Source organism: Poecile atricapillus, chromosome 21, assembly GCF_030490865.1.
Source record: "Poecile atricapillus isolate bPoeAtr1 chromosome 21, bPoeAtr1.hap1, whole genome shotgun sequence".
Classification (NCBI taxonomy): Eukaryota; Metazoa; Chordata; class Aves; order Passeriformes; family Paridae; genus Poecile; species Poecile atricapillus.
Genome location: NC_081269.1, coordinates 7,220,171 through 7,237,920, shown reverse-complemented (window position 1 = coordinate 7,237,920; position 17,750 = coordinate 7,220,171). Strand labels below are relative to the sequence as shown.

The 17,750-nt window shown below is 42.9% G+C and overlaps 1 protein-coding gene across 7 annotated transcripts in view; it reads left to right on the top strand.

Annotated features, from left to right (window-relative positions):
* Positions 1-17,750, top strand: part of CUX1 (cut like homeobox 1) — a 266,570-nt gene that overhangs the window by 193,969 nt on the left and 54,851 nt on the right. For 2 of the 7 annotated variants that reach the window (XM_058854091.1, XM_058854092.1), the window contains exons 13-20: positions 126-174; positions 1,196-1,292; positions 2,384-3,055; positions 4,032-4,097; positions 5,463-5,564; positions 7,738-8,564; positions 9,978-10,143; positions 10,814-10,870. In XM_058854091.1, the coding sequence (XP_058710074.1) occupies positions 126-174; positions 1,196-1,292; positions 2,384-3,055; positions 4,032-4,097; positions 5,463-5,564; positions 7,738-8,564; positions 9,978-10,143; positions 10,814-10,870 (2,036 nt within the window). The remainder of the gene's footprint in view (positions 1-125; positions 175-1,195; positions 1,293-2,383; positions 3,056-4,031; positions 4,098-5,462; positions 5,565-7,737; positions 8,565-9,977; positions 10,144-10,813; positions 10,871-17,750) is intronic. The other 5 variants (XM_058854094.1, XM_058854093.1, XM_058854098.1 and 2 more) reach the window with 5 other exon arrangements.

Here is a 17,750-nt window from a genome sequence, read left to right as displayed (position 1 = left end):
GTGAGGAAAGTTGTCATCACTTGTGGTGGTGCTGGAGAACAGGACATGATAACGTTAATGCTCATTAGTGGAGTTGTTATGAAAAGGAGAAATAGAAAATAATTTCTTTTTTCTGCCTTCCACAGTATATTGAAATCCATGGAGTTTGCACCATCTGAAAGCTCTGGTGCGCAGGTACTGAATTTACTTTTGTTTTCTTACTTATTCAGCGGCTCAGTTGATTAACAAAAATTTTGTCTTGCAATTCCTTGGTGTTGACATCAACATTTTCCTGTTGATGTTGAGGCTTCTGGGTCCATCCTTGATTTTCTTGATGTTTTCTTATGTAAAAAGCTGAACTGGACTTTTTTTTTTTTTTTTTTTTTTGCCTGTTAATTTCATTTAAGTGGTCAAGGACAAAGCAATGTTTCAGCTGTGCTGGAGTGGATAAACCAGAATGTTGTGAAGTTGAGTCATTTAAAGATACTGGAGTTGGTGTACAGGCAGCACACTGTGCAAGGACTTCAGCATTTTAAAGCATTTGTTAGCCTTGAAATTTTTTTTTCACAAAAGAAAACAAACCTTGGAGTACTGAGAAGGCTCTGCTGTTCCAGCAAATTAATCTTAATTCAGTTTAAAGGTTATGAATTAAATTCCTGTTTCTGAAGTCTGAACTGAATATCGATATCCTGGGATTAATTTTCAATGGATTTTTTAATGATCAAGGGTTAGGTATTTAGGGGAGAGTAAATAGCAGGTTACTCTGACTGATGTTATTTTGAACAAACTGTGTCTGCTGAAGCACAGCATGTCAAGAAAATGCTTAGCTTGGGTCAGTTGACCTAGAAGGAATAATATAATCTTAACTCCTGTTTTAATCAGATTAAAAGAAGTCTACAGCTTTTAAACTGAAAGCGTGCCAGGACCATTTAAAAATAAGTAGGATTAAGAAAACATTCCGTTACACATCTCAAAATAATACAGAATTGATGAGTGATTTAGAATGAAAATTAAAGAGTGAATCTCCTCCATGGCTCACACCAGAGCCCAGAGTGATTCCTGCTGATCTGTGCCCAGCCAATTCCCTCGCTGCCTCCAGAGACCAGTCGAGCACTTGGGGTTTTTTTAGTTTTTCTCCCTCTGAAATCCTTGTTAGTGCCTGAGTGAGATTCTCAATCCTTTGAGAAACAAACCTCCCCCGTTTGGTTTCCTTTAGGATGCATCCAAGCCGCTGGAGGTGCTGCTGCTGGAGAAGAACCGCTCGCTGCAGTCGGAGAACGCCACGCTGCGCATCACCAACAGCGACCTGAGCGGTAGGTGCACACAAATTTTGGCTCTTTTGGTGCCTCTGCTGTCCTGTGACGGGAGGGAGGGCTGAGTGAGAGCTGAGTGTCTGAGCTAATGCATGGCAGGAGGATTAAGAAGCAACAGGAACACTGAGTAACGTTGGATTTCTGTAGTTTTATAGACTGGATAATGAAGTAAAAGTTAGAGAGTCTGTAAAGGTTAAGGAAGAGGCATTACAGGCTGTACCAGTGTTGGAGGCTGTCTTCTGTTTTGGGAACAAATCCATCTCTTTCCCCCACACACAGTGTTATGCAAAATGTTTGCATGTAGAGCACAGTCTTGCTGTCTGAAACACTTGGATATACCACCAGCAGGTCAGCTTGGGAAAGCAAAATCCTTTCTTTCCAGCGAAGTGTGTTTGCTGTTTGGCTTTCCTAATGTGGGCTTTTACATCTTGTGTGCACATTTTTTAAATGGCAAGTAGTGGAATTTCCAGATTCTGGAATGATGGTTTTTGCAGCTGGAAGAAAGTTAAAAGTTGCCACTGGCCCTGGGATTACTGAATTCTGAAGTGTTTTATGACTTTTAACTGAGCGATCTTGGTGCATCCACCTAATGGTTATTCCTTTATTCAAATTGGTTTGTTCCAAAATGTAAATGTTTGCTGCATTTGGGTTCAGTCAGGTCCAATGAGTCATATCTTGAATGAGAGACAACAGAGAGACTTGCTGTCTGTAACTGCATTTATTTAACTGTATCACTGCACTTCATGTAACTGTTCTAGTGTTAATGTCTGTAAGGGGGATTCTCCAGGCTGCAACATACAAGAAAGGTGCAAACATGAAATGCATGTTGTTTGTTTTGGGGGCCTTGTTTGGCTTAAAAATTTCCAATCATGAAAAAAAAAAAAAAATTAAAAATAAAAATTTAAAAAAAAAAAACCAACCCAACAAATGAAAACAAACCAAAACCAAACAAAACCAAAACTCCCACCGCCACTCCATTGGCCCGTGTCAATCTGCACTTTTTCCCTTTGCGGGGCAAACTTTGCATTTTTTTATCTTGGTTTTTCCCTCTTTGACCCCCCATAATGCATTATGTTTGACCTTCCTTGTAGGGTCAGCCAGGAGAAAAGGGAAAGACCAGCCTGAGAGTCAGCGTCCTGCAACCTTGCCGGCCTCCCCTCCTTCCCAGTTGCTCCGCAACGCGGGGGAGCAGGCTTCCAATACTAATGGTACACACCAGTTCTCACCAACGGGTTTAAGTCAAGACTTTTTCAGCTCATCCCTGGCGAGCCCCAGCTTACCCCTGGCCTCCACAGGAAAATTTGCACTAAACTCTCTCCTCCAGCGACAGCTAATGCAGTCCTTCTACTCCAAGGCAATGCAGGAAGCAGGAAGCACAAGCATGATTTTTCCAACAGGTCCATACAGCACAAACTCCATATCTTCCCAAAGTCCATTACAACAAAGCCCGGATGTAAATGGCATGGCCCCATCTCCCAGCCAGTCAGAAAGTGCTGGGAGCATCTCTGAAGGAGAGGAGATAGACACGGCCGAAATTGCACGTCAGGTGAAAGAGCAGTTGATCAAGCACAATATTGGACAGCGGATATTTGGACATTATGTGTTGGGACTGTCGCAAGGGTCTGTGAGTGAGATCCTGGCCCGGCCAAAGCCATGGAATAAACTGACTGTGAGAGGCAAGGAGCCATTTCATAAGATGAAGCAGTTCCTGTCGGACGAGCAGAACATCCTGGCTCTTCGCAGCATCCAGGGCAGACAAAGAGGTAAGAGCTCCCCAGCCCCCTGCTCCTCTTAGTTCCAACCATTCCAAACCAGGAGCTTCTCCATCCGGGGCCGTTTGTGCACTGCTGCTGCTGCTGCTGCTGCTGCTGCTGCTCTCACCCAGCTCAGGTGCCAGGTGCAGCAAGTTCAGCTCTCCAGCCCTGCTTTGCAGCACTCAGGCAGGTTCGTATCTCTGCTTATGCTTTTTTTAGCCACTGGCTGGTGCCTGTCAGCAGGAGCAGCAGGGACACTCCCAGCCCTCACTTCCCAACCCCTCCGTGCCACAGCTGAACACGGAGCAAAAAGGGTCAGCAGCTACTCGGGGTATCAGCCCTCAGAAATACTTGGGAAATTTTATTTGAGGTTGTTTACTGAGACCAGGCTTTTGTTGTGTCTTGTGTGATTATGTTTTTACCCCAAAGTGTTCTGACAAAATAGGGTAGGTGATGCATGAGATGAGTAATTAAAACACAATCCCAGTTTAAAGCAGCTTTGCATATTTAAGGCAGCGATTTTACAAAGTAACATGCATTTCATTGTGATTCATCTTAAGGCTGAGATTTACATTTAGAGAAACTGAAAAGTGAGTTGTTTACAGTCAAGAAATATTGGAAAGGACAGGCAGGGTTTTCCTAGATTTTGTTTAATTGGAAGCACACACTGTTAGATTTATAATCTGTTCTTCCTTTTGATGATTGTACTTGAGGGGATTATCTGCCCATCTTTAACCTCTTCATTTTTGGTATCTCTAGACATTTATTTATATCTGTCTAATCTCCTTTCCGAACATAGCTGTAATCTTTATTAACAAATCAGCCAGCCTTGCTTCTTCCCAAGTAGCCAGTTCCTCCTGCTCAGGGGCCCGAGGGGCCAGGAGAGCTCAGGGCCAGGCTGCCAGCTCCTCATGTCACACAGCCCGTGATGTCAGAGCAACCATCCCCTGATTGTTTTGTTCTTACCAAACTTGTTTTTCAACAGAGAATCCAGGCCAGAACCTGAACAGACTATTTCAGGAAGTACCGAAACGAAGAAATGGGTCTGAAGGTACGTCACAGGCAGGTGTTTTTCTTTGCAGTCAATCCCTAGGAAGTGGAGTGTGCTTTAGCTGTGTGTTTCCTTAAAACTGTGCAGTTTGATTCTGGCCTGGAATCTGATAGAAAAACAGACAGTAAGTATAAAACAAACCATGGGTTAGATGAACACTTGGCTTTTTCTAATTCTGCTGCTGCTGTACTAACATAACCCTGTTTGGATAGTTCTTCCACTCCCATCCTCCCTGCGTATGCAGATAAAGACAGAGAAGCGATAGAAGTGGCTTTATAAAGTCATCAGATCTATTGAAATGCTCTCTTTGCTATTTTTATGGTTTTGGAGGGAGAAAGTTGCACAGTTATAACATCAATTGCATACTGCTTCTGCTCTAGATTTACTTCTTTCTTCTCATGGGGCTTATGCTGACAGATTCCACTTTAATACACTGCTAAATTAGTGTGATGCTTAGTTCAGTATTACATATGAAAAAAACAACAAGATAAGTGAACATCAGATCCATAAATTATCACTGAACAGGAAGTCTGCACATTTTTGTTATAGATTAGTTGCAGAATTTTTCTGTTAGTAAGACCAGAAAGAAGGAAAACCAAAAGCAGGTACACCAAAAGTCTGTAGTTATTTTGACTCCAGTCACAAATTACCTTGCTTGCTTACAAACAATAATCTCATAATGGAAAATGCAGTTAAGTGCAGTAGCACTCACAGTTTTCTCTCCTTTTCTTCCCCTTAGAGGTTAAAAAACAGAACAAAACAAAAAAAAAAAAAAAAACAAAGCAAAACCAAACAACCAAGTAATAGCTCTTAGCTGGAGAGTACTTCAAATGGTATCTGCGTTTAAATGACTTTTTCTCTTAAAAATGTCACCTCTAGAAAGTTAAAAATTGTTTTTATCTAGTTACTGTTTAATTCTGTTTTGGGCTGAATGTATACTCATCCTGCTTTGCCTAGCAGCTGATGCCATTTTGAAGTTGATTCCTAGGCTTATGTTTTTAGCTTTCTTCCTTTCCCCTCTGGTTCTTTTCCTTTCTGTTTCCTCTCCCCCTCCAAAAAAAAAAACCAAAAAGAAAAGAAAAAAGAATAGATCTATATATATTACCATAGAAAAGGAATATATGACCACCTAGTTCTTCCTCTGATGTTCTCACCATTCCAGGGCAGCTAGAGACAGGCACAACGAGGATATTTTGCTTTTTATTATTATTTTAATTTTTTTGAGTGGTGTTAATGTTGGTAAAGGTCCTGTGCAAGTTGTCCTCAGGTTGTGTTGGCCATGTATCATATACAGTGTGTCTTTGTGTTATAAAAACAGCCAAATGAGAGTTTTCCTGGTGTCATTAGTTGTGTTTTCCTCCCCAGGTAACATAACCACACGAATCCGAACCACAGAGTCTGGCTCTGATGAAGCCATCAAATCCATTCTCGAACAAGCCAAAAGGGAGCTGCAAGTACAGAAAACAGGTACAGGCTCATTTTGTCTCTGCCTGCTTTTACTGCAGAACTTAATTAAAACAATTGCCATGAGCTTTCTGGTCAGTTAATTATATTCTTAAAACATTCAGTGTAGGTTTGAAGAGTTTTTTGGGGTTGTTTCTGTCTCTGCAACATCCCAAGTTAAGGTGGCACATGTGGGGTCTCTGCTCTGCCCCTCTCTCTCTGGGATTTCTGAGCACCTTTATCCCTGTGCAGAGCTCTGAGCTCCTGGCTGCTCTCCAGACCTGCAGCAGTCACTGAGGGGAACCTACAGAATCCTTTCTTCTCCCAGTTTGCTCCTTGGAAAGGGAGCAGCTCCTGCTTTCTCTCCTCTTCTGTCTCACTCAGGCCCCAGGGACACAACTGCATGGGAGAGGGGCTGGATGGGTTTGTTGGGATGAAGGTCACACTCCAGGCAGCAATTACCAGTCCCAGCACCGTGGTACATCCTGTACTCACATAGGCACACTCAGTCCTGACTCTTAGATGACTTTATTTTTGGTTACAGAATATATTCAGTGAATGAACTAGCAAATCCAAAGCACATTCCCTTTCCCAAAAAAATCCCTCTTAGCCTGAGATAAGTCTAATTTCTCATTTTATGCTGTCATGTAATTAATATTTCTGTCTCGTCCATAGCCCTTTCAGCTTTAAGAGTTCCCAGTACTGCTATTGGGCTGAAGTAGAAATTACTGTGCAATACTTGTGTTTCATTTTTTTAAAGTAAATACTGATTTACAGTTTTGGATAGTTGTCTTTCAAATGATAACTAAGTTAATCTCATGGCAGAGTATAAAACACTAGTTAATATATGATCTAAATAATATGACTTTATACAGGAAATTATTACATAGAGAAAAATACGGGCTTTGTGCAGGAAACTGCAAGAATGTTATTCAGTAGCATGTTTCATCTGAGAGTCTCAGACTTCCTTTCAAATATTAATTCGGCCCTCAAAACTCCCTGTGAAACCAGCAGATAAAACCGCAGAGAGAGTCTCACTGTCTTTTTTTCCTATTTCTTAGCTTTTCATCTGTTTTACAGCATTTGACAGGAAGGAATGTAGGGAGGCAAATTCAGAAATGCATTCAGATGAGCCTTAGTATTACTGGAGAGATAGACAGCGTGCTGCAAATCTTATTTCACTTTGAGGCCACTCCTTGCAGTTTGGGGTTCCCTGCTCCCACCTGGTGCTTCACTTTCCTGTTCTCTGCAGAGCAGCTTTCAGAGGAACTGGTTTCCAAGCACTGGGGACCTCAGTGGAGACTGAAATAGAAGCAGATGCCATTGCAAAACCTCCTGGCTCTGCAGAGATAATTCCCCACCCACGTTCCAGTCTCTGCTCATCATCTCCAGTCATCTGCTGCAGCACAGCCACCCAAATCCTGGCTCCCCACTGGAATGATGCATTTGGGGGTTATCTCTGCTGAAAGCACCCATGACTCCACCCTAGAGCTTGGGATAAGGGAGAGGGTGATGGCCAGGTGTCAGCCTGGCTCTGGTAGAGCTGTTTATTTCAGTGGTTGGGACCATGGAACAAGCAAACAGGAAGCAGGAGCATATTTAGTTTGTCAAGTGAAATAATGATGATGATGATCTCTTCCTAAAGTTCTGCCTTTGTTGTAATTTGTGTGTTGTGTTTTTGAAGTTAAAAGGTCTCACCTTATTTATACTGTAATAGTCTGTCCAGGTGAATGCAGCTGTGTTCAGTTCTGAGTGCGTGTTAAATTCATTTGTGGAGAAAAGAGTGAAGTGAAAGGTTAAATAACTTTGTAAATGCAGCTATAAAATGTTATTGACCACGTGGGGGTGGGGGAGGAAGAGGTGAAGGCTTGATTTTCAAAGGCATTTCTTTGAAAATTTTTACAGTGGAAGGGCAAGTGATCCCAGACTTGTGCAGCTGAGTCTGTGCGTGCAAACATCCAGCACTTTGGCAACTCTCAAAATTTTCCAGTAAAGAACTTTGGAAATCTTACCTTATTTTGAAAAGTGCAAATCTTTGCTTAGCAAAAACTCCTCCCTCCCATCCAGAAATGTATTTCAGCCCCCCCCCTTTTTTTTTTTTTTCTTTTTTTCCTGTCAGGGAAATGTTTACAGTAGCACGTGTTGAATATAAAGCATTTTCCTCTGTTGCATTTAGTCTTTTGGTTGTTTTTCATAGCTGAGCCGGCTCAGCCGCCTTCTGCCTCTAGCAGTGGCAATTCTGATGATGCAATTCGATCCATTCTGCAACAAGCCCGACGGGAAATGGAGGCACAGCAGGCTGCCCTTGAACCTGCCTTAAAAACACCACCTCTATCTCAAGCTGACATTTCTATCCTGTCCCCCAAACTAGTGTCTACACCTGCAATGTCTTCGGTTTCCAGCTATTCTCCTTTGGCCATATCCCTGAAGAAACATTCATCTGTCACTGATTCCAGTATCTCTGCATTGCAGAACCTCTCTGGGCTCAAAAAGGAGCCTCAGGAGGCACCTGTTTTAGAGCTTCATGGAATAAGTGATTCTGCCCAGGGTATGTTGAGGCATGTTAAAAATGAGTTGGGACGTGGTGGTGTTTGGAAGGACCATTGGTGGAATACTGTGCAGCATGAGAGAAGAAATGCAGCTCTTCCCGAAGATATAAAAGTTGAGGAAGCCAGTGGTGGAAAAGAAAAGGTCAGCAATCAGACTAGGCCAGATCGTAGCCAGCTCCAAGGACCGTCTTCTTCCGAGTATTGGAAAGAGTGGCCAAACGCGGAATCTCCGTACTCGCAGAGTTCTGAATTGAGCATGACTGGGGCGAGTCGCAGTGAGACACCACAAAATAGCCCCCTCCCTTCATCCCCTATCGTGTCCTTGTCCAAGCCATCCAAACCTTCGGTTCCTCCACTGACACCCGAGCAGTATGAGATTTATATGTACCAGGAGGTGGATACGATAGAGCTAACGCGGCAGGTCAAGGAAAAGCTAGCAAAGAATGGCATCTGCCAAAGGATCTTTGGGGAAAAGGTAAAGAAGTGGTTCTCTCTTGTTTCACCAGTCTTGTGATTGTGCCCTCTGCTCCTTACACGGGTGCAGAGCCACAGGGGGATGTGCCAAGGGTGTCCTATGGAAAAATGGTTTTGCTCCGTGTGTGAAGTGTTTCCAAACGAAGCTCACAAAGTATTAGTTTCCCTGTGTGGTAGGAATTGCAAGGGTTTTTATACAGGGATTGGCTTCAGCCACTTGGAATTAGGAATGGGGCCCCGAGTTTAGAAAACTTGAAAGCTGAAGCAAACGTTGCTGAGACTCAATATTTCATGCTTAATGTAATGAATTCGTGGAATATTTGAGTAATACCACTGTCATGACTGGAGAGTCTTAACTTTGTTATAAGTGAAGATTGTGGACACAAGAGCATTTTTCCTTTTTCGTTATTATTTGGAAATGTGTGTAAGGGCATTAAAACAAACACATGGAAAATCCCCTACTCTCCTTAGTCTGAAGTCAAGAATTCCAAGTCATTTCTAATACCTGGTGCTCAGTTCCTCAGTGTGCTCTGAGATGTTTTAGAGCAATGTTTGATTACAGATAAGGCTCCCTGAAGTTCTCACGTTGTGAGCCCTAAGCACTGAGCACGTGGGATTTTGAGGGTCCCTAACCACCAGAAATCCCCTCCCAGGCTGTAAAAAGTGTTGGACATTTTTTGTTTCTTCTTCCTATAAAGAATTGAATCAATGTAAAAGTGTAATAGGAGCTGGCATCGCACTATTACCTTCTCACTAAGATGTAAAATGAAAAGTCTGACCTCTCAGGGTCATTAAAGATCCCATGGCAGCTTTCATTAAGTATGATTTTTAACTCTTGTACCTGTGCTGAATTCCAGTCAAGTAAATGTGTTTTGCCTGTCTGAAATTCTCCCCCCCACTGCAGTCGGCTGTATTCTTAAATATTTACTTATGTGGAGCAGCCGCTGCTACAGGTGAAAACACACATTGTTATAATTCATCCCCCAAAAATCAACAAAATATAGGCCTAGTCTCAAAAGTCCCAATTATTTTTGTTTGAGAACAAAATACATGCCACTCATTGCCTGTTTCATCTGCCTGTGTGTGCCTGGACTCGGTGTTTTTCCTGTTAAAACTGATGAAACTGTTTGACACAAAATATGAAAAGCATGCAAATCCCTCACCAGACTGCTGCCACCCAGATCCTGCAGGAAAAACCCACCTTCCTTCAGAAGGCAACACAGCAGGAAGAAAACCATTTCCATCTGAGTGCCCACAAAAAACAGTTCTTATAATTGTCCAATTTTTACAGTTCTTACAATTGTCCATATACAAACAATTTGAGCGATACAGTAAAGGAAACCAAAGTGAATTAAATTCCCCCCGTTTCCACTGCCAGTGTGTTAACGTGCCATTCTTGGTTGCTTCACTTCAGGTATTGGGGCTGTCCCAAGGAAGTGTCAGTGACATGCTCTCCAGGCCAAAGCCATGGAGCAAATTGACCCAAAAAGGCCGAGAACCATTTATTCGTATGCAGCTCTGGTTGAATGGTGAGCTGGGACAGTGTGTCCTGCCCGCACAAGGGCAGCAACAAGGACAAGGTAATTAAAATTCCACTATGTTGTTTGAGTTGAGGAGGAGGAGGAGATTATTTTTTTTCCATTTTTTTTTTTCCTATTTTCTGTATTTTTATTTTTTTTTTAAATTTGCAGTAAGCCAGCCTTGCAGCATTGCTGGTCCAGGCGTTATGGAAGTGGCACCATCCACCCTGGCAGCCCGGCCAGTCCCTAAGGGGACGTGCTGGGAATGTTTACAAACGTTTATGTGTAACTGATAAGCAGCAGTTATCAAGTTCCTCATTAGGGTGATATTATCTAGGCATGAATATGACACGCAATCCCAAAAATTTTGGCCAAAGAGCTGGAAAATGTTGCGCGCTGTTTCCTAGGGTTGCACAGGGGATTTGGATTGTTCCAGGGAGAATATCGATTGCTGTCTCAGGAGGTGAGCAGGAAAACTAAGCTTTATAGGGGGAATGCTGGGTTGCAATGACACTTTTATTGTGGCTGTCTCTTCCCCTAATACCTATTGACACAGAAAAGCCAGGCTGGAGCCTGGCCTGGGCCGTACCTTTCTGTGCCATGAGTTAACTGAGCAGCGAGCCCTTGCCGAGATCAGCACTTTGCTATTTGTTGAGCCTGCTTACTGTTTAGTTTGTGGTTTGGCATCTCCTTTTATTGTTCCCTGATTTTCCTCTCCTCTCTTATCTAGTCCTTCACTCTGTGACATCATTACAGGATTCCCTACAGCAGGGATGTGCAAGCTCAGGTAATCAGCTGGTTTCAATGATTTGCTCTGAAATAATTCTCTGTGCTTTTGTTGCGTTTGCTTTGATGCTGAGAGGTTTCTCACGTTTTGTTGTATCATACAGGAGTCCCTTCAGTTTTGTTTTTTTTATTAATGCAGTTAATTCCTCCTTCTCTCCTTGTTGCTATGGCAGATGTAGGGAGCACACATATTTAGCTGCATATATTAGGTAAAGAGACTCTGTCTGATCTTAGAGATCATTGGCTCTGTAAGGGTTTGGGTTTTTTTTTGCCATAGTTCAGCTTATCAATGTGACATGTGACAATGGCTGTAAAACAAGCCCTTGGTTTGTAATGTGATCCACATACTCCAGCTGCCTCACTCGCTGGCAGGCTTTTTTCCATTCTCCTTTGCACAAAATCTGCTTTGTTAATCCGAAGGTGGGGAACAGACCACGTTATGTCTTTTTCAAGCTTCGTTAAATATTCACAGCTGATTTTTTTTTTCTCCTTTCCATTTGCAAAAAAAAATAAAAAAAAAATAAAAAAGCAGATGCAGCAAAGCTGAGTGTCAGAGAAATGAGTGGCTGAAGGCTTTAGAGATGGTCACAGGATAGGAGGGAGGCTGGGACAGGAGAGAACAGCTGTGTTCCTGCTGTTAGATACCAAACTCTACCCACACAGCCTCTTACCAATGAAATGCTTCACTGACGTAAAACACTCCACAAAAATACCCATGCCCTGCTCTGTGCTTACAGCCAGTGCCCTGTGTTGGAGAATTGCTGCATTTCAGGGCACAGACAGGGATGAGTTGTGTTCTTCTTCCACCTTTCTGCTATTCTGAAATGCTCCTTTCTTTCTGCAGCTCGCTGGCTTTACGCTAAATATCCCAACCAAAGTGCTTTTTTCTCTCTACTGGGGAAACTATTTTGCATTCTAAAAGATTTTACTAGAAGAAAATTCGTGATGATATTCAGTCCACGTTTTTCTTAAGGAGAACAGTTGAAAATAAATACATAAAAGCAAAAAAAAAAAAAAAAATTGTCCCCAGCAAAAACAAGCCATGAAAACAAAACCAAAATGGAAGAAAATTATTTGCAATCATAGGGCTATTGTTACTTATAGCCAAGCATTTAGGGAACATGGAAATTTCCTGTGATGGTTCATTAAAAACATGCCATTGAGTACTTTTTTTTGTGGCATCAATGCTGTGCAAGAGTGTCACAGTCACAAACGCCTGAGACAGCGTGGAAAACATGAGTAATTAATTGTAGCCATTTTAGGGGGAATTCGAAATCAGAGGAGCTGGGAAATGCTGCATTGTTATTGCTAATCTTCATATTTATGACTAACTGTAATTATAAAAGATGGAAAGACAAGCCCATAGTATTAAAATCCGACCACCTCCTGGATTCCCAGGGGGATCACTGGGAGCAGAAAGTGATTTCCTTCAGGAAGTTCAGTTTTGCTGCCGGGATATTTTGTTCCCTCCCACACTCCCAGTGTCGTTTGTCAGTTCCTGCCCTTGAGCTAATATTTTGTGAGGTGACACGTTCCTATCAGCTAATAAAATCATGTTATTGATGACTGTCCTCCTTCATTCCTTAAAGCTGACTTACAAATGAGAAAATGGGCTCATGCCCTTTTCTACCTCCTCTCGGAGGATTAAAAATAGAATTGTTGTACAAAATGTTCTTTTCTTGGTGCCTTTCTCCGTGTGAAGGAATAAGGAAGGTTGTGACACCAGGCAGAACAAAAGAGCAAAAAACCAAGTTATTTGAATTAGGAAGGGCAGTTTGGTAATTTCCTTTTATTAGCAGCTGTTCTGTAATTAAAAATGCAGCAAACAGTTTGGAAAAGGTAATAATAATTATGCATTTGTGAAAGATCCATCACTCCAGGGCAGGGAGAAAAAAAAAAAAAGAGAGAGAGAGAGAGACAGCTCCAATTTTCTGGTCTTCTGAGACATTTCCCAGGAAAATCAAGGCGGAGAAGGTTGCATACTTGTAATTTTAAAACAGAAATTAATCAGAACAATTTTGAAACGAGGAAAGGTCTGGAGCCTTTTCCATGTAATATAATTGGCTTGGAACTTGTTGAATGCATGAAGGGAAAGAAGTGAAATTAAACTAATACACTCAGTGGCTCCTGAGTGCTTTGCCAAGAAGGTCTTCAGTGTACAGAGTGTCAACATGCATAGTAACGACTCAAACTTTTATTAGCTGGGAGTATTTTCGTTACTGTTTGGCTCTATTCTATCAAACTAGCAAGATTTGCTGGATTTCTGACCCAGTTAGTTACACTTCTAGATCATAAGGTTTTGATTAACACCTCATTCATGAAAATGTCACCTTTGGTGCAGTAATTTTCCATTTTCACGTGCGGACAGACGGGCCCATCAGTGTTTCATATAATGAATGGCTAAACATGTATATATTTTATATATTTATATATGTGTTGAGGTAGGAAAGAGAAGCCAGGCTTGGTTTTCTTCTGTGGAAACTGTATTCATGAATTTTATAAAAAACAGCCTATACCAAAATGGCAGGCAGGTGTATATACCTGTATTTTCTGTCTGTGAGCTCTCCTCGAGGCTTGGTGATTTTGTGCAAGTTTCAGGGAACATGTTTTACACAAAAACGGTGTCTGTACCCTAGGTGGTCAAAAATAGTATTTGCTGTGCCTTTTTGAACATTTTTCCTGTGTATTTCTTTCCACCTAAATGCTCTAATGCCCTTGGGTAAATCTGCCTTTTTAATGATTTATGTGTCAAAAGCATGGACCAAATCACATGGAAAAAAAAGTTGAATTAGTGTCACCCAACTGCATCAGCATTTTTTCATGATGAATTTGGCCCTTATTTAGTTGCATTACTGCTGATGGGAGCCGGGGTGGGTTTGAACAGTTGCCATGTGCCAGGAGAAGGCTCAGATATTTTTCTAAATACTTGTACTGTGCACAGCTTTTATTAGTTGGTTTTATTTTGGGGGTTTGTGCTGCGTATCTATAGGAGATTGAGACAGAGTTTCCTTTTTGGTGCTGTTGATTCCGTGGCTGCTCGCAGGAGAGCTGAATTTTTACATTCACTTTTTATTTTATCCTCTGTGAAGGACATACACTCTCTATATACTACATTAAAGGCTTGCAAATACTCAGTGGGAAGAAGACGTGCCTTTTTGGTGTGTGTTTCTGTAAGGGTCGTCTTATGACCTAATGTGGAAATCTTCATTTGCCGATACAGCTGCGGGTGATCTCAGGGGATTTTGAATTTCCCTTTTGTTTGTCTTCCTTTCTGGGTATCATCCATCATTCCTAACCTCATGCTGCTTAGCAATAGTAACACTCATGGGAGTTGCAGAAAGGATTATAGCAGCATAAAATGGGGAGCTAATTAGAGCTTGTTTCAAAATCAGAATCTAGCTTGAGATAATTGCGTATTATCTGGTGATTTAAAAACGCGAGATCTACTGTATTTAGATCAACTAAAATATGCATAAAAGCTTTCTTTTCAAAATAAAGCATTTGTAACAACAGGGAGATTACTTCTTATCATCCCTTGGGAAAGGAAATCGGAAAAACCGGGTGGTTTAGTGTCATTATGATATTAACAGAGAGATCGGGGTGTGATGGCAAAGCCAGGTATCCATTGCATTTTTATTTATGTAATACAGATTCCTGTAACATTTGCTAGTACAGAGGCTGCTGAGTGGGCAGGTAGTTAACTGTGTGCTGGGTGGATATTCCCATTTTCCTGATAGCAGAATTCTGTCCCGTTGGCTACTCTGGGAGAAAAAGTAGGCAGAAACCAGGCTGGCAGCCCAAATTTGGGAATACCATCCTGATGCACTTCTGGGAAGAGCTCAGTAACCTTGTGGTGGCAAAGGAGAAGCTCTTACCCCCATCTCCCTGTGGTTTATCATCTTTTCTTGCACTGTTCTGGTTTGTTTGGGTGGGCAGAGCTGTCCAGTGGTGCTCCAGAGCACAGCTGGGATTAGGGAGAGCTGAGTCCTTCCACTGTGACATCACCAAAGTGATTGGTGCAGTGATGCTGACAGACCTTCCCAAACTGGAGCTGTTTTTTGTCGTTGAATCAAAAAACAAAAAAAGAGAGATGGTTTTGCAGTCATTTGCTGGCATTCCAGGTTAATAAAAATGTATGACATGAAATGTTTGTGGTTAATGTAGTCTGTGAAATGGAAGAGAAGGGAGATCACATGGCTCAGACAGCCGACTGCAGGAATTCCTTACAGAGATGTTTTGTGTTTGATGACCAATTATTGAGTCTTGGACTTGAGAAAGTTGTGGCCTTTTGTGCAAGGTGCAATGTGGTTTCAAAGCTCAGAGCTGAACAACTACATCAGCCAGAGTTACCTTCATGCTTATCCCTGGAGCACGCTGGCACATCCTGGTGAAGTTTCCACATTCTTTCTGTGAGGTTTGGGATTGGGCTCAGGAGCAGTTGTCCGTGGCTGTCTTGATTTCAAACCATAGGGTATCAGTTGGCTCCTCATAAGGGCAGCTGTTGTAGTCTGTCTGTAATGTGTGTGATCATCTTCTGTGCCATTTCCCTGACATTTGGACCATGAAAACCTCCCTGGCAGCCTTTCTGGTATCAATAAAACCAGGAGAATGGCTGTCAAGGCACCTCACTGGGACCTGGGAAGGCAGCATGAAGTCAGTGCCTCAAGTGGATCTGAACATAGCTCTGGCTGTGATTCCTGGCCATCAGCTGGGCATTCCTGCTGCCTGCCCAGGCTGCCTCCCACTGCTCCTTCTCCAGCAGTGATGCTTTGCAAAAAGGCAGCATTTGTGGAGAGATTCCTCTCCTGGTTGTATTCTTCTCTGTCCTTGGAACCACCCAGTGATGAAATTTGTAGAAGACGACTCTGTCCTCACTGTGGTCACAGCTCTGCTGTTACAGAAGGGCTAAAGTAAAATACAAAACACTGTTTTCTAGGCAGATACTCCTTGTGACTCAATTCCAGTGTTCATGTTAATATAGCAAAGAGGAGACCTGTGCTGGATTCTGAAAGCAAATTAATTGACTCCAAAGTGCAGTTATGGACTCCTAGCATTCGTTCTGGAGAAGTTACCCAGTGAAGTTGCAGCTATGTTTTATTTCTGTGGTTAATTTGGGAATGTGGGTCCTTGACACTCCCTCCCCCTTAGTGTGAGATCCCCAAGCAAGGAGTTCAAGTGTGGCTCTGCAGCAGCACTGAGTCAGGCACAGCAATTCCTTATCCTTAAAGTCTTTATTTTCAAAGAGCAGAATTAATAAATGAGAATGTTTTTTAAGCTGGGTGAAAAGAAGAAACTTTCCTGACCATTATTGCCTCAGCCTTCTCAGGTAGTTCAGAGTAGCAGTTGGCATGAGAGTTGCTAAAAAAGGGGGTGCAGTTAGGGAGAGAAACCATGGCCATTGAGTAGTCGAGCTCTGTAAATTCCACTGTTGTTCATTTCATTAGTTATTACTTCATTTCATTAATTACCAGCATTTCCCTTCCCCTCTGCGTGCGCATTCGGAGCCGCGCGGCCTCCTCGGGGGAAGGGCCCACACACCCCCTCCCCTCTGCCAGCTGCAAAGCACGGAGGGGCTGGGTGGAAAACGAGGGGCTGGGTGGAAAACGAGGGGCTGGGAGGAAAACGAGGGGCTGGGAGGAAAACGAGGGGCTGGGTGGAGAACGAGGAGCTGATAGATTGGAAAGGCGAATTCCAAGCGAGCTGGAGCAGCGCAGACACACGAGCGAGGCCGTGGCTGAGGTGCGGGGCGGCCGCGCCACCGCGGGCAGGGTCAGGAGCCGGGGCGGCCGCCGGGCTCTGTCCCCTGTGGGCTGGCAGCTGCACAAGAGCCTGGAAAGGCGCTTCTCAAAGGGAGCAGATGATTTTCTGTTGGGGATAGAAGACTCTGGCAGCTGGCAGAAGCTCACGTTGGTCTTTTGGCTGCTGGTGGGAAAAGGAGGGGGGATGCAGGTCCAGCCCTGTTGCCACCGGAGGGGTGGAAGTGGCCACGGTGCCCTCGGCCCTCCTTGGGCCTGCTGCTCAGCAGATTACCAAATGCTCCTCCACTGGATGAAAATTACCTTGCTTTCAATTCAAAGAACTGATAATGGGCTAGTTTCCTCCCAAAATACTGAGAAAAAGGTGTGTGAGCACCAAATGTGTGGGTTGTCATTTCCATTTTATAATGGAGATGGAAATCCTCTTCACCCAGCACCTCTGAAACAGGGAAATAAACAGCCTGTTCTGATTATAGAGTTACATATTGCTTGATAGCAAATCATTCCCTAGATGAAAAAACAGAATATTACCAGAAAATTAATGTTTTCTAAGTTACCTTCCAGCCTGTCCTTTGCATTAGGGTGTGAGAGGAACTTACGAATTTGTCTCACCTCATTTGATGTGTGTTGGAGGGTTTTTGACTTGCCAACAACCTTCCAGAGAAACAGCAAATGAAAGAATCCACTGACTATTTTAAATCTGGAGAAAAATGCAACTTGCATTGAAAAGAAAGCAAAGTGGATTTGAGATCAAATTTAAATAAAAGTGAAAAGAGAAAGATAGCCAATTAAAAAGACAATGAAAGGAGAAAATACAATTACAACAAGAAATGTAAAATAGGCCTGATAGTACATGTTCAGTATTTATACTTGTCAAAAATATTGCTGATGGCAGCTTGTCACAGAATTACGGAATGATTTGGGTTGAGAGAGATCTTAAAGCCCATCCATCCCACCCCTGCCGTGGGCAGGGACACCTTCCACTATCCCAGGTTGCTCCAAGCCCCATCCAACCTGGCCTGAAACATTTCCAGGGATGGGGCAGCCACAGCTGCTCTGGGCACCCTGTGCCAGGGCCTCACCTTCACAGGGAACAATTCCTCCCCAATATCCCATCTCTCCCTG